Source organism: Bos javanicus, chromosome 5, assembly GCF_032452875.1.
Source record: "Bos javanicus breed banteng chromosome 5, ARS-OSU_banteng_1.0, whole genome shotgun sequence".
In the NCBI taxonomy this organism is placed as follows: Eukaryota; Metazoa; Chordata; class Mammalia; order Artiodactyla; family Bovidae; genus Bos; species Bos javanicus.
The window spans coordinates 45,946,104-45,971,321 of record NC_083872.1 but is presented as its reverse complement, the minus strand read 5'-3'; the positions used below and the strand labels follow the sequence as shown (position 1 = coordinate 45,971,321).

Here is a 25,218-nt window from a genome sequence, read left to right as displayed (position 1 = left end):
GTAAAAGGGGATAATACTAATAGCACCTCATTTGCTTAGAGTCAGGAATAAAATCATTTATACAGTTTTCGGACCCATTTAGCAAATAGGAATGATTACATGATGATCATGATGGTGATGATGGTAGTGAAAACATTAACGGGGAAAAAAGTCACAAAGCCACAAGATTTAGGATATCGATGTGTTTATTGAGACTAAATAAACATAACTCCATAATTATTATCATAAATATTACTATTCACCTTATAATTAAGTAGAAATATTTTATAATGCTTCCATAAATAAACCCATATTATAAAGTGACATAAATAATAAGACATGTACTTATAACAATAAATTAATTCATAAATATAAAGTATTAATTACGGAAATGAAGTTATTTAGGGGCTTTTTCTAAAGAGATAGAAAGTAATCTTTTTTGTGGGGAAATAGTTAAATTTCTGTGTATAAAACACTGACTACAATAAAAAGTTATTAATATGCTTGGAAGGTCTAGCTTCTGATCGTATGGATACAAGTGACATTGTTCTCATTTTGAAGCTAAGCCGGGGGTTTTTTTAGAATTTACACAGAACTGTGGAGTTTGGCTCCCCCTTTTCCTTTTGATAAAACCTCGGGGGATCTTATTGTTTAGCAGGTGAGAAAGGTTAGTAACCCATTTTCCAGCCTTGGTCTACTTGAGCACATTCACGTTTCAGGGTTGTAAACAGCAAGTTCAGTTCTCCAATGACTTTAATCTCTCCACTCTCTCCAAGCTGTGAAAATAAGAACACACAAGTATTTCAGCATTTATACCATGTTTTCTAAAGAGAAACAAATTAGAGAGAGATGAGATGGTCAGGTTGTTGGAACAGAAACCAAGTTTTAACATTTTATAAAAGATTAGTGATAATACCCTTTTTCAAAATATATGACCTGATCTGAGAGGGCACCTATGGGCATCAGTCTCAGCTGGTTGATGTGTTAAATCACTGCTGAACCAGAGCAAGCAGGTAGAGGCTGTGGGGGGATCTGGGGAACCCAAGCACCACTCACCCCTCCTTGCCCTGCCTCTGAGTCCCATGACTGCTGTGACCAATCAGTTAGTATAACCACTCAACTCCAATAGTCTTGAACCAAAACTACCACATGTACCAAAACATGTGGACTATTTATGTTTCCACTTTCTTGACCAAGGTGGGGAAAACAAGTTTTCACTTTTGTGGGGGAAATATCAAATGCCTCCTATCTAGTTGCTTTAACAGTGAAAGGCCAGATACAGTCTAACACCCTTTCTTTCCTCCTCCTTCCAAGTAGTAGGCAAAAGTCTCCCCATGGGAGAGGGAACACAAGTCTAAATCCCCTCCTCTGAAACTTGTCTAATCTATTAAATGTGCTCAAGATTATTTCAAAGAAAACAGCAACCCTAAGTCATCATTGTCCTCTAGACTTTGGTCTTTCTCTTCCTGCTTTCTTCCATCTTTCCACCTTTCGATACTTCCTTTGACATAATGACAAGAGATATTTTTTTAATATCTCAAAGACTCCCAAGATGATAAACAATTCTACTATCTGTTCTCTGTTCTGCTACAGCCTGCTTTCTGCTTTTCTTCAGTGACAAGGGATTACTATCCCCCCAAGATGCCCTCCCATTTCATAGTGCTGACCGGTGTTTATGCATGCTGAGATTTCTCTGAATAATATTCCTCTCTCACTAGGCTTTCTGGAACTACAGGGTAAAAAAAAAAAAAAAGCATAACAACTCATCCACATGGCAACTGATTGCTAATGTGTAAGTCAATTCCTTCAAAATGGATTAAGAGCTTTAAAATCTGTTTTCCCACACAAATCACCATCAGCTTTTTGTCTCCCACACTCCACTTTTCTAAAGACAACAAAGTAAGCTCATATGAGGAATTTTTCACACCAGAAATGCAAAGTACTTCTTGGCTATGGCATGCTAATATTCAGCCCTCTGTGTCTAGCTAATCGTTCTATGACAAGAGAATTTATCTTCACAATGAAAAAAACAAATCCTTCAGTTATCAAAGGAAGACATTGACAATGTTCATTAAATCACATTCAGGAAGAGATACTTTTTATTTAAAAAATCAAGATGGAAAAAAGGGGGAACTGAGGTTACGCTTGTTACTGAAAATTCCATCTACCAGAGCATTCTTGTTTCTGAGGTTTAATTGTACCTGCTTACCAAATCATCACTTTTGCTGCTGCTCATGGTGGCTCTGGTTTTTGGATTAGTCACAGCAGCTGAGCTGAGCCTTCCCCTGTTGTTCTTTCCCCCCAAATAGGCCACCTGACCATATCATTCTCTGTCAAAATATACACTAACCTATATCAGATAGATGCTCATTAGCACATTGTCAAGGGAAGGAACAGACCAGGAAAGAAGGAAAAGGAAAGAGGAAGAAAGAGGGCTTCCAGTGTGGACATTCGTTTCCCTACAATGAATCCATTACTAATAGTAATATTTCTATTCTATTTGATACTGTGTAAAAGAGACTGGGGGGACATTCACTCTCACTTTTAAATTAAAACCAATAGCTGCTGAGTATTTTAATAGTTAAATATAAGTATCAAACCATTCCAGAAATTCATCCTATGTGAAAGTCCAGCTCTTTTATTATGGCTGTTCTAGGTATATTTCTCCAAGTTTTACATCATCGTGTAAATGACTTCAAAATTCTTTCAAATAAGTTGTACCCAGTTTTCTGGTTTTGAACAAATGCTTCTTCAGACTACATGAATCAGTAGGTATCTAAAATTTCCCTAAGAACTAGTGAGACTAAGTATAATATCCAGCACTTCTGGCCTGGATGGGATTCAGAGGTCCTGCAGTCTATTCTGACTCTGACACTGGCCATCCCTAGCACATGGGTGAAAAAAGTCAATGACTTAAGTTCCCAGCCAGTTCTAGAATTTGCAAAATTTGGAAACTGACTTATAAACACGTAGACACATCTATGGAGAAGGCAATGGCACCCCACTCCAGTACTCTTGCCTGGAAAATCCCATGGATGGAGGAGCCTGGTAGGCTGCAGTCCATGGGGTCGCTAAGAGTCGGACTCGACTGAGCAACTTCACTTTCACTTTTCACTTTCATGCATTGAAGAAGGAAATGGTAACCCACTCCAGTGTTCTTGCCTAGAGAATCCCAGGGATGGGGGAGCCTGGTGGGCTGCCGTCTACGGGGTCACACAGAGTCGGACACGACTGAAGTGACTTAGCATAGCATAGCATAGACACATCTATACTTAATGTGCACCTGAATAATCAACCCAATGGCAGGAGAGTCAAGTAAAAAATCATGACGTGGGAGAAAAAAGGAAAGAAAGGGAAGAAAAACAATATTTGTCTCTTCTATCAAATGATTTAGTACTAATAGTTGTTAGTAGTACCTTTTTCACTGTGTTCTTCAGATTCTGTACATTTCTCTGGATGTGCTGGTTGTCAGACTCAACATGCTACAAAATGGAAATGAGAGTAACAAGTTTAACATTGTTGTACTGAAGATTCTGAAACTCAGCCTTCCTAACTGAAGTATGTTACAATTCATCTGGAATTAAAGTTCTTAGCAATTTTGCCCACAATGACCTAGATATCAATAGTGACCTAGATTTTCTGACCTCTTCAATTCCCTGGGACACCAAAATCCAGTCATTTCCCTTACACGGGACCTCACTTCACCTCTGGGCAACCCTACTGAGGTTGAAGTTTGTGGAAAGAGTGGAGTGGTTTATGCAAATCCTGTCAAGAATAAAACCATAACGGCACCTCATCAAAAACATGGGCTCAGAACAAGAAACCTACATAAAACATCTTATGTGAACAGGGCCCTCCTCAATAAATAGTAGGCCCCTTTTGCTCAGCCTACTCCACCAAAATATTTTTCTTAGTTTTCAATATTCAGAGGCATCAAACTCACGCACCTCTGATTTTGTCACTTCCATTATCAAAAGGGCAGCAGTCTTCATCCACCCACCCACTGCCGAATATTAAATCTTGTTTCTCCCTTTCTCTCTTTCCCATCCCCTCCCTCCATCAACTTATATTCAGTGAATCCATTTGCACCAATAGGTATTTTTCCTTACAGCTCCCAACACCTTTCTCATCTCACATAGTCCAAATCGCTTTTTCCCAGGGACAAATGAGCCTCCTGTGGTCTTTCAGACCCTGCCCATCACAATCAACTCAAAATGTGACTCAGTTAAAGCAAAAGCAAACAGGTTGTGATGCCAAATGATTTCTGTAATGGTGTGACGGAGGCACCTCTCACTACCAGCATGGAAGGGGCACTGGGGTGGGAAGGAAGAGGGTTCTACACAGAAGAAAGAGGAAAGGCAGGCACTGGGAGGATTGGACTCAGGCTGGAGAAGAACTTACACATTGGCTTAGCTTTTTGCTGAGCCTGGAGAAGAAGGGCACCACCTTTCCCATATAGGGGTGGAATTTGTCCGATTGGGGGAACAGCACCTCTTCAAGAATAAAGTTCAGCACCTGCTTCAGCACGTAGCAGCGCTTTGTCACCTGCTGGTGAAAGTGAAACAGCAGGGCTCAAATTAGGCGACATCCACAAGACCCAGCCCATCCTCACCACCACTCCAAGTAACCACAAGTGGCATCATGCCTATGGCTTACATGGATTCCGTGGAACAATTTGTTCCCAATGAGACGAACATCTGTGATGTTATCTGCCAAACTAGCCTGGAAGAGAAGAAAAGACTAAGTGCCTGGACATCATAAAGCTAGAAGAAATGTCTGTAAGCAAAGCTGTACTCTGTCCCCTCTGCCCAGAGCAGCACTGTGAAGACTAAAGAAAGGATTCTTTAGTGCATGGGTTTAAAATGATGCTCAGGGGTTGAGGGGAGGGATAAATTAGAAGTTTGGGAGTAACATATATACACTACAATGTATAAAATAGACAACTAATAAGAAGTTACTAAATAGTACAGGGAACTATACTCAATATTTTATAATAACCAATAAGGGGAAATAATATATAAAAGAATATGCATATATTATATATAACATATGTATGTATATTTATACATATATATAGACCTGAATCAGCGTGCTGTACACTGGAAACTAACATGACCCTGTAAACCAGCTATACTTCAAAATAAATTTAAAAAATAAGATAGAACAGTATAATGTACAGCATACGTAATATAGCCAATATGTTATAATAACTATAAATGGAGAATAATCTTTAAAAATTGTGGATCACTATGCTGTATACCTGGAACTTAAATAATACTGTCAATGAACTATACTTCAGTAAAAAAGAAAGAATGGATTTAAAGCTCCTAGAATAGAGCTCATAACATAGTAAGTGCTCAAAAATGTCAATTTCTTTCTCTTCAAAAACTAAAAGAATGCTTAGAGAAGTAAAGGGAACCATAAACAGTCAGATGGGTTACTACTTGGCTCCTTTGGGGGTAAAACTGAATGGACATAGCCTAACGGGCAAAATGGAAGGTCTTGAGGTAAAGCTTGATCTCCAAAAAGTCTTAAAAGAGACATAGAAAATGATGACAGGTATACCAGCAGCGATTAATGTTCATCTGTTAAAGATCTTAGATGTCCTCTGAAGAAATTTTAAGAACTATTCAGGTTCCAAGTAGATAAGATGCAAAAGAGAAAGACTGAGATGAGTACCTCCTGAGCCAGAGTGAAGGTGTGGTTGAAGATGTAGGGCTCCTGGAAGTCGGACTCGTTGAGCCTACAGTGCGACGTGATGGGTGCAGCCGCTCCTCCCTGGGAGCACAGCACCATGACAAGGAGGCAGCCAGCGGCCAGAGTGTCCCTGAGAGGAGAGCCCACAGATTTCTGCAGGGCAGCCATCGTGGACAAAGCAAACCTGAGCAATGGGTGACTAGGGAAGAAGAACCTGGTATCAAGAGAACGAGAAACAAAATCAACATTAAGGGAAAAAATTAAGTATCCAGAAGGAATAGACCCAGCAAGCCAATCCTACCAAGTTCGTTGGAGGACTTACCTGTATCGAGGCTTCTGCTTGTGATAGGAAAGTAGAAGCTGCTGCTTTTATAGCCCCCAGGACACCAAATTGTGTGTGTGAAAAATATGACATCAGCAATTATCTAATTTCCAGTGCTGTCTTCTGAGAACTACCTAACCACCGTAGGAGCCCACAGAGCACCACCTCCAAGCCTTCCCACCTTGATACGCCAGTATTTCCCTAAAACGTCACTATTAGGCCTGGGGCGTGCTTTTACAGACAAATCCCAGAAAGTTTCTAAACCCTACATACTTTTCAAAGAAAATGACTACTTTGTCTTTGTAGATTCCAGGTTTAGTTTAAAATTTTCTGATCTCCTGTAGTGAGTAAGCATTTTGGTCACGGACTCATTTTCCTAGCAGCTTCATAGATTCTTATCTCTTTAGAGGTGATCAAACAAAAAAGACCTATATCCTTTACTTTAAAATAAGCAGTAATGACAGCTTGGAGACAATTCCATTTTTTAAAATTTTATGTCCTTTTTTAAAAAATATGCTGAATGCTGAAGAAGACTTAAATTTTCAAAGTAGCAGTATTGGCTAACATAATTTTCCTCCCATTCTATGGCATTAAGTGACCAAACAATTACAGTAGATGCAAATATATCTTAAATTTTTCATTAAATCATAATCAATACCAATTTAAACTTGAAAATATTAATGCTGAACAATCTGATCAGTATTTGTCTTAACATGCAAGTATTTTAAGAATACAGTCAAGTAGTTCATTTTACCTGCACTCATTCTAAACAACACACAAGTCCCCCCCCCCAAATGTTTCCAAAAACCTTATAACACTTTTTATTATATACATGAAAGTCTAAAGAAGAGAATCTGGCAATTTAATGATTACAGGTGGTTTTTATTAAAATACATTGAACTCTAAATAATACCTAAAACTGAAACCTTCCCAAGGAGGTGGGAAGAGGAAACAAGGGCCCTGATCTATTGTTAAGGGAAGGAATGTAAATTCGTGCAGATTAGTTTGATCAGATTTTTCTTTTTGCAACAAGCTTGGATCAGGAGCATCAAAGAAGGCATGTGAATAATTGTAGAAATTTGAGCATTTTATGAGATTGCACAGGCCTTCGGCAAGGAGCCACAGTGAAGAGTTAAGGCAGCATGAGAACACTGAGCATTTGGGAAGGTAATTAAAAGGGAAGGTTAGGGAGAGTACATAAAAACCATACCATTATACCCACTGTACAAGTTTGCTTGAGCTGATTCATGAATGCCAGATGAGAAAACTCTTCTTTTCCAATTTCCTGCTATGTATGATATGACCATTTTTGTCCAAAATGCTATATAATTATATTAGCATTCGAGTTAAGAGTTAAGCTCTTAACTCTATGCATAGTTTAGTTCTCTATATAGAGTTAAACTATATAATGGATTAAATTAGGCTTCTGTTGGTTTGCCTGGGAACCTTACAAACATACATAATTTTGTTCCCAGCAGAAAATAAATTCTGACATTATTGAATTATATGCTCTTGAGAGAAAAGTCTATCCCTCTCTTTCATCTTTGTATCTCCAGCACTTAGAACAGTGCTATATACATAGGAAGGACTTAGTAAGAGCATATTGAATGAATAGATAAATAGATTAAATAAGTTACTAAGTGTCTTTGGGAACCTGCATGGAGGTAATTTGGGAATTGCCTTCTTTTGTTGGGGTTTGACCCAGTGCTACTTGCCAGATTCATCAGTGTTCCTGTATAAGGAATAAATAGTTGTGAAACAAAAATAGAATGTCAGAAAATTGCAAACCAGTCTTTAGTAGCAGCAATACATGCATTGTTCATTATGTGGCCCTGATGAACAATCATCTCATTAGTAAGATAGTGTTAATGGAGCCAAGATCTTAGATTTTAGTGAGCTTGACAAAGCCTACTAAGGGGAAAGTCTGCTCTAGGGCTGTAGGTGGATTTCCAAACCATCATACAAGGAGTGTCACAAGTATGTGCTATTAGGAGAGACAGTAGATACATCATAAAACTGCTTCTGTGAAAACAACTATTCATAGAGACATGTGTGTGCTAAATAATTACAGATTATTAATGTGTCTTCTCTAAAGTTATTTCTTTGTGAATTTTCAAGTCTCTCCCAGAAGCCACACTGGATAAAGGGCAGCCGCAGCATCATGCTCCCTGACCCAAGACAGATAGACTGTACCCGTGGTTGATCTTAGCTACATGCAACAATCTGCCTGGCCTAATGCAGATTGGCCAGGGGTAACCAGAGTGTGAGTGAAAGATTAATAAAGAGAACCATTTCTAGTCTCCAGCCAGAGGCAGGCTTTGTGTCTCATTCAAACACCATCCCAGCACCTAGTGAAGGAGGAAACAGACAGAACAGCCTCCATCTTGAAAGCAGGACTCCATCTTGGGCTGGACAGTGGACTTTGAGCTATATGCCCAGTATCTGTGGAAATGACATACCAACTGGAAAACCAGGCACCCTGGATGGAAGAGCCCCAGGGCTCATACCTCGACTCTCTGTTGCCTAAAAGAATACCCTAATTATCTGTGTAACTGAATAGAATCATAAATTCTATTATGCTTATTGGGGTATGACCACAGGCCTATTGATAATTGTCCACTATTAACTGCCTAGGCTTAAGGCATATGAATCAGGGGTTAACTTTGATTGTATCTTTCTTTTCCTTTGTTCAGACTAGTTTCAGGGAATCTGGGGAGGTGGGTTTGGGCACGTAAACTTACGGTATATAAGGTTTTCAGAAAAACTGGTCAGGGTCCATGGCTAAGAGGAGATTCTGCCTTGGGCCCGCCAGTGTAATAAACTGCACTCCACTATCTGCATTGTCCTGAATGAGTTTGTTTCTCAGAACGTGTGGCTACAACATTTGATGGGCGGGGGAACTCCTCACTTTGAGGAGACAAGTCCCATTTGGGACTACTCCGAGGCCTTGCGGCTCGAATCTTCTAGAGGGGGGAAGGTGCCTCGCCCTTCTGGAAGGATTCTGCTTCTCAATGCCTGGACCTTTCATGTTAGCAAGTAGTGGACGGCAGCAGGGGAACTGAGTGCTCAGGTGAGGAGGAAACCACCCGGTAGGGTGGGAGAGGGGGCCTGATCACCCCCGGGAGGGATTAGAAGGGGCACAGACCCACAGGAGCTGGAATAGGCAGGTGGCAACGATTGCTTGGTACACAAGTTGATGAGCGTGTTAGAGCTCAGGAAGGAAATTTGTGAAGGTCATTTAGGAGGTGGTGTCCACGCCGTCTTGGGGAAAATTATTACCAAGCAACTGCCAGGGGATTTTTAGGAAAAGAAACTTGGTTTTTTTGTGCTTGTATTCTGCCCTCCCCAAGGAGGTGTCCCATCTGCTATGAAATTCTTGACCCCTTCGGAATTGTCAGGCTAGAAGGAGGGGGATACATAAGTGAGTACGAATTGGCTTTTCCGGAGATGGCCTGGGACATGGGATATTTAACCCATCTGTATTTTCATCCGCACCTGATCAAGCCCACCAAGGCAGAATGAACTTTAAAAGTTAAAGGAGAAACAGTCTTGGACCACGTGGTGTTCTGGTTTGGCTGTGCTGACCGGCAAGTGAAGACATGCCAATCCCCCTTCTCCCCCTGGGATCTGGCCAGGTAAGACTCTTCTCACCCCAATTAGGAAGGAGGCAGAATGGCAATTCAAGTGTCATTGAGTGGAAATATCAGAAGTACATAGGGTACTGAGAACTTTGTAGACAGAACGAAAAGGAAAAGTAGAAGAAGGTCCGAGAAGGTAAGCAAGATGGGGGGAAGTGAATCTAAGGCAGTTTTATTGGAGTGCATGATTAAAAATTTAAAGAAGGGATTAGGAGGAGACTATGGGGTGAAGATGAAGCCTAACCGCCTCCACATACTCTGTGAGGTCGAATGGCCCCCTGTGGGAGTAGGATGGCCACCAGAGGACACCATGAACTTACAAATAGTGGAAGCAGTCTATACAGTAGTCACAGGAGAGCCAGGACACCTGGATCAACATCCATATACTGACTCATGGCTAGGGTTAGCTCAAGACCCTCCTCCTTGGACAAGGTTCTGTATCCAGAAGGGAAAGGGAAAAATATTAATGGCACAAACATTGACTGATGATAAAAAAGGAAATTCTACAGGATTTGGACGGGGATGACCTGACCCCTCCCCCATACTGGATAATGACGTGCCTGCCTCCCAGTGCTCCACCAGGACCGGAGGCCGCCTTAATGCCCCATCCAGGGCCAGGTGAAGTTGCTGCAGCAGCCACTGCTCTTCCACCAGCTCTCCCGGAGTTTGTAGAGCCACCGTTTCGGCAGGCTCCAATCCCAGCGATGGAGACCTCTGGTCAATGCCCCCAGAACTCCACCTCAGCTGGACGTCCTAGATTGTATCCACCTCTCCCGGTGAGTACTGATGGGAAGGGGGAAGAAAACACAGCAGTTAGACAGAGGCTGCACTCCGCCAAGGAACAGGGGGAAAGAACCCCGCTACAGATGCTCCTCAGAGAGCTACAACAGCCTCCGGTTCAGGACGCATGGGGCACTACCATCAGCCCCCTGTAGCCTAGTATTACCAGCCATTTTCCTCTACCGATATATTAAACTGGCAGAGACACGCTCCACCAAACTCGGGGGAGCCACAAGCCATGATTAGGCTAATGGAGACTATTTTTCAAACCCACCGCCCTACATAGGATGACATAATCCAACTACTAGTCTCCCTTTTCAGCACTGAGGAAAGACACAGGATCCTGAGGCCAGAAAATGGTTAAGAGAAATGGCACCTGAGGGTATTGCAAACCCACAGCAGTGGGCAAAACTAGCTACCCCCGATAAGAGGCCCAATGGGGACTGTAACACAGAGAAAGGGAGGGGCCACCTGGAGAGATATCAGGTGACTATTTTACAAGGTCTCAAGAGGGGGCCCGAAAAGCTATGAGTATCGCAAAACCCTCCCAAGTGATTCAAAGGGAAAGTGAATCACCCTCTGAGTTCTGTGAAAGACTGTGCGAAGCCTATAGACTTTATAAGCCAATAGACCCAGCCAGAGGCTGCTGGGTCTCAGATGGTGATAAATGCAGCCTTTGTATCTCTAGCCTACTCTGAAAATGTCAGGTAGGGGGACACCAAATGACTCATGAATTTTTATACATCCCTGAATGCCCAGTACCTGTTAGGAAGAGACTTGCTGTCTAAATTGGGGGCACAAGTGACCTTTCTCCCCAAGAAAGACCCACTGTTCGAGTGGGCTCAACCACCTATTTACTCTTCCTCTCAGTAACCCCTGAAGATGAATGGAGGTTGCACAGTCTCCCAGCAAGGAAACTGGAGGGCCTAAACAGTCAAGAGAGAGTGTTAACTCAACAATTCCCTGAGGCCTGGGTGGAAGACAACCCACCCCCCTGCCCTCCAGTGCAAAACAAGTCCCACTGTTAATAGAACTCAAACCCGGTACAATTACATCAGCACCCGCCTTGGGCCTGCCAGACCTTGCTAAGCCGTTTACTCTTTACGTGACTGAAAAGGACAAGGTGGCTATGGGAGTGTTGTCCCAGATTATGGGGACATGGGACAGACTGGTGACTTATCTCTAATCAGCTGGACAATATTGCCACTGGGTGGCTGGGATGCTTACGGGCAGTTGCTGCAGTTGCCTTACTGGTCTGGGAGGCAACCAAGCTGACTTTGGGCCAAGATTTGTTCATAAAAGTCCCGCGTGAGGTCAACACTCTCCTGCGAGGGGACCCCTATAAATGGCTGTCAACATCCCGGATTACTCAATACCAGGGACTATTATGTGAGAACACCCATGTTACTACTAAGCCTTGTCAGGCCCTGAATCTGGTCACTCTCTTTCTTATGGGAGAAGGTGGGCCCTCATATGATTGCAAGGAAATATGCCAGCAGACCTTGAGAGACCAGCCAATCCCGGACCCAGATTTGCTTCTGTACACCAAGGGCACCAGCCTGGTGAAACAAGGACAAGGACTGTCGGGATACGCAGTAGTCATGGAAGAAACCATCGTTGAGGCTAGCTCTCTGCCATCACACTGGTCCACTCAACCGGCTGAACTATATGCTCTAATCCAGGCCCTCCAGCTGTCAAAAGGACAGAATCTCAGAACTGCACTGCCTGCTCACAGGTCAATGCTGCCTCTGGCACAGACAGAAACCTCCAGGGATTCAGGTAAAATGCTCGCTGTCCTTTGAACACCTGGAAGTAGACTTCACTGAAATGAAACCTCACTGACACTACCATTACCTGCTGGCCATAGTATGTACGTTCTCGGGATGGGTAGAAGCTTTTCATACCTGGACTGAAAGAGCATCAAAAGTAGCCCAGTGCCTGCTTAGGGAGATAGTTCCCAAATTTGTATTTCCTACCAGCATTGGATCGGACAACAGCCTGGCTTTCATAGCTGATTTAGTATAACAAGTAAGCAAAACTTTAAACATCAACTGGAAATTACATACAGCATATAGGCCCCAGAGTTCTGGGATGGTGGAAGGAACCAACCAGACACTTAAAGAGACACTCTCCAAGTGGATCTTAGAGACTGACTGTTCCTGGGTGGACTTGTTTCCGACGGCTCTGCTCAGACTCAGGATGACCCCACAGTCCCATGGCTCTTCTCCGTACAAAATTGTGTATGGGAGGCCCCCTCCTGTAATAAAACAGGTGTCAACAAATTTGCCTCAGGTAAGGGGCCTTAGAAAGCATCACTACGAACAAAGCTAGTGGAGGTGATGGAATTCCAGTTGAACTATTTCAAATCCTGAAAGATGATGCTGTGAAAGTGCTGCACTCAATATGCCAGCAAATTTGGAAAACCCAGCAGTGGCCACAGGACTGGAAAAGGTCAGTTTTCATTCTGATCCCAAAGAAAGACAATGCCAAAGAATGCTCAAACTACCACACAATGGCACTCATCTCACATGCTAGTAAAGTAATGCTCAAAATTCTCCAAGCCAGGCTTCAGCAATACGTGAATCGTGAACTTCCTGATGTTCAAGCTGGTTTTCGAAAAGACAGAGGAACCAGAGATCAAATTGCCAACATCCGCTGGATCATGGAAAAAGCAAGAGAGTTCCAGAAAAACATCTATGCCTGCTTTCTTGACTATGCCAAAGCCTTTGACTGTGTGGATCACAATAAACTGTGGGAAATTCTGAAAGAGATGGGAATACCAGACCACCTGACCTGCCTCTTGAGAAACCTGTATGCAGGTCAGGAAGCAACAGTTAGAACTGGACATGGAACAACAGACTGGTTCCAAATAGAAAAGGGAGTAAGTCAAGGCTGTATATTGTCACCTTGCTTATTTAACTTATATGCAGAGTACATCATGAGAAACACTGGACTGGAAGAAACACAAGCTGGAATCAAGATTGCCCGGAGAAATATCAATAACCTCAGATATGCAGATGACACCACCCTTATGGCAGAAAGTGAAGAGGAACTCAAAAGCCTCTTGATAAAAGTGAAAGTGGAGAGTGAAAAAGTTGGCTTAAAGCTCAACATTCAGAAAATGAAGATCATGGCATCCGGCCCACCACTTCATGGGAAATAGATGGGGAAACAGTGGAAACAGTGTCAGACTTTATTTTTTTGGGCTCCAAAATCACTGCAGATGGTGACTACAGCCATGAAATTAAAAGACGCTTACTCCTTGGAAGGAAAGTTATGTCCAACCTAGATAGCATATTCAAAAGCAGAGACATTACCTTGCCAACAAAGGTCCGTCTCATCAAGGCTATGGTTTTTCCTATGGTCATGTATGGATGTGAGAGTTGGACTGTGAAGAAGGCTGAGTGCCGAAGAATTGATGCTTTTGAACTGTGGTGTTGGAGAAGACTCTTGAGAGTCCCTTGGACTACAAGGAGATCCAACCAGTCCATTCTGAAGGAGATCAGCCCTGGGATTTCTTTGGAAGGAATGATGCTAAAGCTGAAACTCCAGTACTTTGGCCACCTCATGCGAAGAGTTGACTCATTGGAAAAGACTCTGATGCTGGGAGGGATTGGGGGCAGGAGGAGAAGGGGATGACAGAGGATGAGATGGCTGGATGGCATCACTGACTCGATGGACATAAGTCTGAGTGAACTCTGGGAGTTGGTGATGGACAGGGAGGCCTGGTGTGCTGTGATTCATGGGGTCACAGAGTCGGACACGAATGAGCGACTAAACTGAACTGAACTGAACTGAACTACCTAGGCTTAAGGCATATGAATCAGGGTTAACTTTGATTGTATCTTCCTTTTCCTTTGTTCAGACTAGTTTCAGGGAATTTGGGGAGGTGGGTTTGGGCATGTAAACTTAGGGTATATAAGGTTTTCAGAAAAACCGGTCAGGGTCCTTGGCTAAGAGGAGACTCTGCCTTGGGCCTGCCGGTGTAATAAACTGCACTCCACTATCTGCATTGTCCTTCTGAGTGAGTTTGTTTCCCAGAACACGTGGCTACTACACTAGAACAGTGCCAGACACATGGCAGGTGATGAATGATGAATATTCACTGATGCACGATTATACTCCTTCCTGACTCATTGGCCGATGCTTGGAAATCCACAGTCCATTCCTTTAAAGTACACATCTCTCTAGAAGCAGGACTTTAGGTAGCTCAGGTAAGAAGTTTTGTATTCATCAAACTCCTCAGTACAACATACATGAGTGTTGTTCCATATGAGGGTCCTTCTGTGTGTGTGTGTGTGTGTGTGTGTGTGAGCTCCTACCCTCACTGTTCTCCTTCCCTCTGCACCCATCATCCACCACCACCCCTAAGCCTGCTATAAACAACTGCTCTCATGTATTTGACATACATTTGTAAATATATTTTCATCCTTGTAAACTGCTGTTTAGTGGGGGTGCCATTTTTATCTTATAGAAATGGTTCTCTTTCTTAACCTTTCACTCACACTGTGTTCTTGCAATCTGTGTTGCTGTGTGTAGGTCCTGTTCCTAACATGACATTCTATCCTGTGTCTCCATGTTTTATTATTGGTTCCCACGTTTTATGACTTATTACTTGTAAACCACCTCTGCTTCACTGCTCTGCAGACATCACAGCACTAAGCAACCTCATTGCATCCAAGTCATTTTAATGGTAATTTTGGAGAGTATTTTTGAAATAGTTACGCAGAGAGTATTTTTGAATAGTTACCCAGGAATAGGTCTACTGGGCCATAGACATAACTTCATTTACTAGACACAGCAGAGTCAGTATTTATTCAGTATTTATTCTCTTCATTTACTAGACACAGCAGAGTCAATATTTATTCTCTCGTATCAGTGAAGTAATATTTCTGTTTTCTAAGATACACGCACACACATGACATCATTCAGGTCTTTTTAGAGGTTTAAAAAGGCATCTCATTGCTAAAATTAGCATTTTTCATATGTTTTCAGCCACTATGTCCTTTTTTATAAATCGATTGTTTACATCAATTGCCCATTTTTTTAATGGGCTTTGGTCTTTCATTGTTATTGTTAGTGATAATTTGTGAATGTACCCTATATATTTTATGTATTATTTTCTTTTGGGTTGTAGGCATAACAAACTCTTCTCCCAATTTGTGTCCTGCCTATTAACTTTGTCTACTTCTCCTTTGTTGAACAGAAAATGTGATTTGGATGTCATCTTAAATTTCTTTTTTTCATTGTATGATTTGTACTTGCCAAGGTTTTGTGTAAAAAGTCTCCCTTCATCCTTGGGTCACAAAGATATTTCTCTGTCTTTTCTTCTTTTCACCCTATAATTTTGCCTTTCACAATCAGGTTTTTAATGCCTTTTGTATATGATGGAAAGTAGGGGATCAGTTTTATTTTTTCCACTTAATGAGACAGTTTTCCCAACACAGTTACTAAAACAGTGAATCCTTTATCATATGTGAATTTCTCATTAATAAACAGTTATCTTTGAGCTCTCTGCTTTTTTCCCATTGATTTATTTGGTTTTCTCTTTTTGTTTTTGAGCCAGTTCCATATTTTTTATTACTGAGTCTTTATATCTAGACGTCTACCCTCTTTTCTCTACTTTTTCAAGGCTGGCTTAGCTATTCATGAACTTTTGGCATATATTTTACATAAATTTTATAACAGACTTGTCAAGTTCCTGGAAAAATGCTGCAGAAACTTTAGAATATCGTTTAAGTTAAAGACTAATTCAGAGAGAATTAGCATCTTTAGAATATGAATTCATCCCATTCCAGAGCATTTACCATCTCTCGGCTACATAAATAAGATCTTCTTTTATAACCTTTGATAGTGTTTCCAAATTGTCTCCCTGAGGTCTGGTTATATTTTTAATTCCCAGCTACATCACAGTAGAAGATATTAAGCTGTTATTAATCACTTTCCCTTGGTGGTGAATGAGTACCAACTTGGCTTGGAGACAGAGATTATGGGATGCTCATTTCCTAAAAACAAAATGAGTATGCGGTTTTCTTCAAGGTCAGTAGAGAGGAGAGCTAGAGGTATCCAGCAAAGAACAAGCTAGAGACTAGCTGCTGCTGCTGCTAAGTCGCTTCAGTCCTGTCCGACTCTGTGCAACCCCATAGACGGCAGCCCACCAGGCTCGGCCATCCCTGGGAGACTAGCTAGGGTCCCTAAACATGAACTTTCTCCGCTTTTCAGTTCTGTTCGAAGATATAGCCCTGTCAGCACCCAGGACAACTTCCTACCGTGTCCACCCTCCTTCTTAACACTTTACCCACAAAGACACTTGTCAACCATAGGCACCTTTCTCTCCTTCCTGAAGACTAAACCCTATAAGTCTGTACTTTACCTCATCTTAAAGGGAACTTACCCACGGGGATGTCATAATATAAATGAGTACAGTTCCCTCTCTAGTAATACCAAGTACTCAAACTGACTTAAATGATAAAAGAAAGTAATGTTTATGCAATTTCTCACTACTCTAGGGCATAATCACAGAATTTGGCATTGTCTTCTTAATGTCTGTCCTTTACTAGCATAGATTTTTTTTAAATCTGTAGATCCATCCCAGTCTCTCTTTTCATTGATTATTTTAACTAGTAAATCACTATTTAAAAATCCTAATTCACACTTGCTTATACCACCAGATATTCAAAGTCATTGCTAATTACCTATTATCTGTGAATCTTTTATCCCAACTCTCTAATCAATTTTAGGATTATCAGTTTTTCTCATAATCTTTTACCCAGCTTAAATTGTATTTTAAAATGTTGCTTTAAAAATTCATATTGAAAATTCTGTGTGTCTTAGTGCAGTTTTACCAAACTTTCTCAGTCCCTGATGGGAAAATTGTGGGCCAAGTAAACTAGACCTTTCCTAGGTTTTCTTGACCCTGTTGAACTTGTTAAAATCCAACTGATAAAATACAGTTCCAATTCTGAGGTAATTTGGTTTTAAAATATCACAAATGTCAGTCCTGAGAAAATGCCTCCTTTCCTTTTTCTTTGTCTCTGTCCTAATTCAAAGGCTGTTTGTGCTATAAATAGGGTGAAGCATTACCAATTTAGGTTAGTTGGACAAGATTTCACTCTAAATCAGTGGCAAGTCTGAAATGCAATATGTTTTAAAAGAAGTGCCATTTTGTTATTACTTCCAAATCTTAACAACCAGGCAAACTAAGCTAATCTATTTCAGTCTCTTTAACAAATATCTGTTTTGTTTCTATTAGAATATAGTACCAAGTCAGGATTCTTGAACCCATGTTTAATACTTTTTAAAAATACAGTAATAGTTAACATAGTAATTTGGTTTAGTAGCCTTAGGATTTATTTGAAGTGGGAGGAAGTACTTTTGAGAGGAAACATAAGAAGTAACTAAATACTGACCAGAGAACTAGAATTGAAATTGACCTCATGTTAGTTCATGAATGCAGCTTTAGAGAAATTAGAAGTACCTACAGGCCCTTCAATGAGTAGGGAGGGAATTATATATAAGAACCAGATGGAAATAGTATTGTAATACTTAAAAGGCTAGAAGAGAGGGGAGTTAACAATAAGTAACAAACTAGTGGAAACATACAGCTGAATGGGTCAAAGAGGAAATATCTGAGTGAGGCTTACCAGGAAGTAGAGCAGCGACAGTAATGTGTGCTGGATGAGAAAAGGGGGAATCTGCTTTATTTATTCACTTATTCATTTGCCCATTGTAACATCAGCTCCATAAGAGCACAGGTTCTCTGTGGCACTGTGCTTAGAACATAATTTTCTATGTGTATGTTCCAGTAATGAAAGTTTTAACATCACTATTCCTCAGAATCAGTGACACCTTTTCAGCAGTGACCCTGTCCACATTTTTCTCTAATTCAGACAATAATTTCCAGGGCTGTTTCTGTTCAGTTCTATACTTCTCAAGAAGGCTTGACCTTCACTCTCTATTCAGGTTTCTCTTCTTAGGTTATGGACAAAGCCAAGGCCATACTTGTTGATTTCTAGAGCTCATCCTACACATCCTACATCTAGTCTCTTTTCAAACATACTCTCTCCAAGCATGATAATTCCTACTTCTTTATCTTCAGAACTCAGTGTAATAATGACAGCTGAATATCTGCCATGTGCCTAGTACTGTCTTGGGCTTTGGGGGATGCAAAATGACTAAGACATGGCCCTGACCTCAAGAAGCCTATTAACACAATTGATTTTATAACATTTTTAATTCAAGTGCTATGTCCCAGGCACTGGACGGACACTAGGGGTGCACAAATGAATAAGGTGAATTTATTGCTTTCGGAGCACTCAGAGTATAATGCAGATGGTGATTACTCAAAGAGAAAAATAATATTCTATGTAGTATTAACCTACAAGTTAACATTAAAGGAATAAAACATGTTATAATGGAATTATAATCATTCCAGTAGAGATGTCTGATTAGAAACTGATACTGGAAACTCATTCAAGACTGCAAGATGTTGAATCTGAGTAAAACGGTTAATATTATTAATTTTGCGATCAGTTTAAAGAATGGAAGAGGGTTTCCTAAGGAGGGGAAATGAGAGGGAAAACAAACCCTGGAGATGGGGCTGACAGAACTGAAATGACCAGTAAGATTAGAATGGAATGGTTTGAGAAATGGTGGCAAAGGTGAGGTGGGGGTATGTAGGGTAACAGCAGCTTTGAATACCAGCCAGAACAGTCTGAACTTGAGACAGTGGGCAATAGAGAGCCATTACGGATCCCTGGGTGGGAAGATCTCCTAAAGGAAGGCACAGCAACCCACTCCAGTATTCTCGCCTGGCAAATCCCACGGACTGAGGAGCCTGACAGGCTACAGTCCATGGCATCTCAAAGAGTTGTTCATGATTGAAGTGACTTAGCATGTACAGACAGTTGTGCATGGAAGGGACTTGTATAAAGCAATAACCTAAAAAGATAGCCTGAGAGTTATCGGAGCATGAATCCAAGAGGCAGAAACTGGCATCAAGGAGACGAGCTAGGAGACTGTGACAGCAACAGCTGGGGTACTGGTGCCATAAGAAACCGTGAAGACAGGGACTCCCTGGCAGGCCAGTGGTTAGGACTGCAGGGGGTGTGGGTTCTACCCCTGATCAGGGAACTAAGATCCCACATATCCTGTGGCATACCCCAAAAATATATAAATAAATTGTTAAATGTTAAATAAATAAAATTTAAAAACTTTTCAAAAACACAAAATAAGCAAACAATGAAGAGAATGGTCAGAATCCAAATATACTTGAGAGTTAATGCTAGTTTGAGTTTGTGACAAAAAAAACTATTTAATATTTTCAGACAATTCGGTACAAAGAAAAAAAATGTCAGCTACTTAAAGTGTTTTAGGAACGAGTGATCTGTGAGGCATAGTCCCATAGAGTGCTGGTGATCAGCCTGAATGGTCTGCCTAACAGTTGGCATATCCAGAGTGTAGAGGTGCCATATGTCGGGGGAGGGGGGCCCTGAGAAGCTGCAGCCACTTAGGAGAAAGAGATCAGTGAAATAGGAAACGGTGACTCTGAGGGAAACTTAGGCCAAATTTAGAAGCTTTGGAAGGAATCATTAGACTGCTGCCATTGATTGTATCTCAGCAGCCCAAAGGCTTCTAACCAACTTTCTCCTTTTAGTTGTTCCATGAGCCCAACAGATTCCATTCTATTCTCAGGGATTACTCCTCCTCTACTCCAGCTGAAATGACTGGGGTAGGGGGGCAGAAGTGGATGGGGTGATGGGATGGGTAACTAATTGGAATAGAGATGAAACATGGCTTCCCCTGTGGAATGGAGTGCAGTCGGGGGAAAGGATAAGAATGGCATGCTGGGGGCACAGAGCTTATATGTTTTGGAGAGAGGGGTAAAAGGGAATTGTTGGCTCCTGGATTTTGTCCTCATAGAATTGACCTTCTCACCTAAGACAGAGATCTGCTAAGTGAAAACTACTAGAAAACAAACATTCTAGTTGCTTTGACAGCTTCTCAACCGAGCCTGGGAAGGAGCGTGAACTGAGTAAGACCAAGACCCTTCTACTCAGACACTCAGACATCTGGAGGCAACTGAGTAATGAAAACAGACATCTTCAGCTTCAGTGTAGACTGTCCTCATCTCCACACGTTCTCAACAGAGGGAAGCCTGGAGGAGAGTTGTTTATGCTGAATTTGACCCCAAGGCAGGACTTTATCCAAAAGCATCAAGGATGGGACAAGAGACGTTCTTGCTTGAGGAAGATCTTTGACATACCCTTTTAAACTCTCTTTCATACAAACACCCCTCGCAGTTCACTGTTCGGCTCTTCTCCCCATACCCAATCCTCCAGCCCCACCCAAAAGCTCTCTTTTGGGGCTCCCTAAGAATTGAATTAAAATCCTTTAACCTGGCTTCATCTTGGTCTCTGAATCTGATTTTTTCTGCTAACCACTTAGACATTTTCAGGCTGTTCTCAGCCAACCATGAAAATATGCCCCTGTTGGGCTTTCAGAAACTCTGCCAGATCCTGAGACTGAGAAAAAAAGAAAGGACATTTGATGATGTCAGTATAGTTTCTGTTGGAAGGAAAAGAGGCGGTTTATCTGTGGACAGCATGACTGAGTCACACGTTCTAGTCTTTCTTTCCTTTTCCTCATTAATAACGGGGTCAATTGTTTGCATTTCTCAAAAACTACTATCTTCAGTTAGAATTGATTTGAAGCAAAAGTGTGGAATAAAACAAGGGTGCTTTGGGACCTTCAACTCTTCGTTTCCACATCATTTCATTCACCATCTCTCTAGCTCCAACTTCTTCCCCAGACTCTTTTATATCACACTAAGTCATAAATCATAAAACTAGTATCAACCATAATTTTCAGCTGCTGCCTATGTTTTATCTCATTTGCTTTTCATAATAACCTCTCAAATTATGTTATTCCAAATTCTGCAGAGAAGAAATACGAGGATCAGAAAGCGAAATAACTTTCTCCAAGTCACACAGCTACACAATGACAACTTTGGGGCTAATGAAGGGTTTTTTCCCTCCTCATGCTATCTCAGAGTGAGGTGTCAAGCTAAATGCATCTCCAATGATAGGATTTCAGGTATTAGTGATCCAGGCAAAGCAAAGATTTGGTTAGCAAAGAAAGTTTCCTGGAATCCATGAATCTATACCACTTTCTCTTCCACTAAGTCACACGGTACCTTGTGTTCATTCCTATCATGGCACATGTGAATTTGAATGTAAACTGCCTGACTATTTCTCTATCTCCCCAACTACATGGTCGATTCCACCAGAGCAGGGAGCATGGACAGGTCAGTTTTTATTTGCTTCTCCCTGTAATTCCATTAAATACCGTGGTCTGTCTGAGTCCGTCTGTCTGTCTCTCTCTCACATACATGCACATATTCTCCAACACTTTATAGGGATGGCCTGGAGTAAAATGAAAAGAACAAGAAGTGAGGTGATGGCTATCCTACATAACATCCAACAAATGACATGATTACTCAAACTGAACCAAGAGAGTATTTTTAATAGGAGGTCTCCCTCTACATTAGGTGCAGAGATTGAGAGAGAATGATAAGGAAATAAGAGTGTGATGGATATAGAAAGGAGATAAGGAACAAACCACCCCCTTCCTTATTTTGTGAAGGATAAAGTCTGCACCCATGTGATCCCAGCCTCGCTGTGGTTCATTCTCTGAGCTAAGATCAGACCTGGAATTTCACTCAAAGAAGTCTTCTCAAAAAGGATGCTGTCTTCATGTATCACAAAAGTTATCCAGTTCTTACCACCATGTGCAGACACATATGCCCCCAGAGTGACCCAACTCCAAAGACTGCCCAGGTTCACAGCTTTCCCACTCTCTGCACAGTTATCAGGCCATCCTGAGGGCACTCTAGATGAAAAACTGAAGCTGTGAATAATTGTTCATCAAATCCATTTCACCTGCCTTCACTATTCAAGCTCATTTTAAGACTTGCATGTCCTCCAAGTGTCTTGTAGCCTAAACAATATTTGCCCAAGTGGTTTTCCAGGAACGTGGAATCAGCTGTGTCTAGTCGGAACTGAACTGGTTGAGACTAGTTAGGACCACGAGCTCTCCAACTGGACATGCGTGAGGATCAACTCATGATCATTTGACCTTAGAGAGGCCAAAAACTCCACCCTCAGATGGTGCTAAGCACCCCTACATTTAAGCCTGGAGCTTAATTACACCTGCCCAGAACCACAACCACTGCACCTTTTTTCAATCACCTTTCCCCAGGCTTCCCATGCCTCAGACCACTCTGCAGCTTCATTCCTCATCCCATAAATACCCTGAGCCCCTCGCTTTCAGGGAGGGGGATCTGATACTTGTTCTCCCATCTCCTCTCTTGACTGCCTTGGGAATAAACCCTGCTTTTGCTCCAAACCCTGGCACCTCAGGATTTTGTCTTGCTGCGCTCAGGCAAACAAACCTGGCTGGGTAACAAACCCACAAAGGCAGCCACAGCTCACCTTCTTCACTAGACCTGTTCTCTTCCACCTTATGTTGAACCCAGACTGCGCAGGGTGCCCAGCGTTTCAGCCGTGGAGGCACAGCCTCAGCAGAAACATGCCATGCCCTGGACCTTACCTCCTGTCCCAAACCTTATCAAAAATTGTTTCCACTACCCATTGTAGCAGCAGGTAATTATTTGAAACAATTTGTTGTTACTGTTGTTGTTGTTTTTTAGTCACTAAGTTGTGTCTGAGTCTTCTTGACTCTGTGGACTGTAGCCCACCGGATTCCTCTGTCCATGGGATCTCCCAAGCAAGAATATTGGAGTGGATTGCCATTTCCCTCCCCAGGGGATCTTCCCAAACCAGAGATCGAACCTGCCTCTCCTGCATGGACAGGCGAATTCTTTACTACTGAACCACAAGGGAAGCAACTGAGACAGTAATGGCTAACTAATCTAAACACTAATAGCTAAGAAATTCTAACTGCCAATAAGCATTTTTGCATAAGTCTTTAACATTTTAGCTCAAAGGAATGACTGGTGGGAAGCTGATACAAAAAGACCGGCTTGTAGAGGAAAGAGTTTGGATACGTGTCTCTGGGCAACTTTCTTTGCCTCTTATGAATGTGTTGGTCTAGGCCTTATCCTGACCCTCTGACTTTCTTAAAACATTAAAATTTCTGTGACTTCTTTGGAAATATTTGTGGTTGGCTGCATTCACTGTAGTTGAGATAGAGTAGAGGATTTTTCTTACATTCTCACATAAGATCCCAGAATGTACGACTGCATTATTTGGCACCAGATTGACTTGGGGGACTTTATAGCATGCATACTACTTTATAGCACCCAAACTACTATGGGTCACTCTGGTGGCTCAGATGGTAAAGAATCTCCCTGCAAGGTGGGAGACCTGGGTTCAATCCCTGGATTGGAAAGATCCCCTGGAGAAGGGAATGGCTGCCCGCTCTAGTATTCTGGCCTAGAGAACTCCATGGACTGTATAGTCCATTGGGTCGCAAAGAGTCAGACACAACTGAGCAACTTTCACACACTACTGGGTAGCCAGGATGTCCAGAAAATCTCTTCCAGAGACCCTTCTGAGAACCTGTTCTAATATCATGTTTGCCTATGGGATTCCCCTGCATCACCCTGGTGGTTTAGTATTCTCGACAATGACATACACGATGAAGGGGATTGAAGGAAAGAACTGGAAGCCAGCATCACTTAACCTCAAGAGCCACAAATGCTTCCTTCTTTCATTTTTTCACACCCACAACCAAAACTCTACCTTGATCGTTTGAGATAATCCACTTTCCTAGATGTCTATATTTGTCACACGAAGTTGCTAGGTGCTGGCAAAAGCATCATTCATCATAACGATTTAAATTAATTGAATTAATTTGAAATAAATTAAAAGTTCTGACATTCGGATAGAGGTTCTGTCCTGAAATCCTGATATGGGCACCTAAAACCTTTCCATGAATTTACTAAAAGTCACTTCTTTCCACGAGTCAGTCTCTCACAAGAGCATTTATTGAATGACTTCCGTGTGCCTGACGCTGGTCTAGTCCTCATTACGCAGGAGGAAAGAAAGATAAGGAACAACTCCCCATCTTATATTTGAGTCAATGAGACAAACAGAAAGAAGTAGCAAATTGGAAACATTAAAATAACAGATGGTGCTGACATTAAATATAATAGAAATTTAGAGCAAGGTGAGTGTTGGGCTGTACCATGTAGGTCTACAAGCCCTGTGCTTGACCAGCCTCAAGACCGAAGAAAGAGCCCTGAGTCATCGACAGACATAGATGGTTGAATGGATGGGAATCTTACTTGTCTGAAGCAAGGTCCTGGAGCAACACCCCACCATGTTATGAAGGCTTCGCTATGGGGAGCAAGCCAGTTATAGGGGTAGGTTGCCAGTTATAGAATGATGTCAGGTTGACACATTGGTTACCAGGGAAACCAGGAGAAGAGCAGACCTTTCACTGCCCCTTTGATAAGCTATCATAGTGGAACCTTTCTGATCTAAAGTTTAGAACAATCATAAACTGATGCCAGGGGAAAGTACATAGGCATTTACTGATTCAGCTCTATGATTAAGACAGAAATGTAGTCAGGTAAGTAGGGTGTAAGTGAAGTGGCACTGATTGAGCAGGGGGTGTGCAAAGAGCAAGAGAACACCCATCTTAAATGGCAGGATCATAGTGAGAAACATGTACAAATTTCTTGTTAAAAATCTCTCCTGTTATAAATCTTGCTATCTTCCTTTTTCTATTTCTATTAGAGAAGAGAAAGGAATTTGACCTTCAGGGCCCCAAGTGAAG

General features: G+C 41.8%; 1 protein-coding gene across 1 annotated transcript; it reads right to left on the bottom strand.

Annotated features, from left to right (window-relative positions):
* Positions 1 to 221: 221 nt before the first annotated feature.
* IL22 (interleukin 22) lies at positions 222 to 24,794 on the bottom strand. The gene is made up of 6 exons (XM_061419131.1): positions 24,725 to 24,794; positions 5,659 to 5,890; positions 4,636 to 4,701; positions 4,381 to 4,527; positions 3,396 to 3,461; positions 222 to 755 (listed from the first exon to the last, which is right to left on the bottom strand). Exons 2-6 carry the CDS (start codon positions 5,842 to 5,844, stop codon positions 648 to 650), a joined length of 573 nt encoding a protein of 190 aa, XP_061275115.1. The 5' UTR covers positions 5,845 to 5,890; positions 24,725 to 24,794; the 3' UTR covers positions 222 to 647.
* Positions 24,795 to 25,218: the final 424 nt, after the last annotated feature.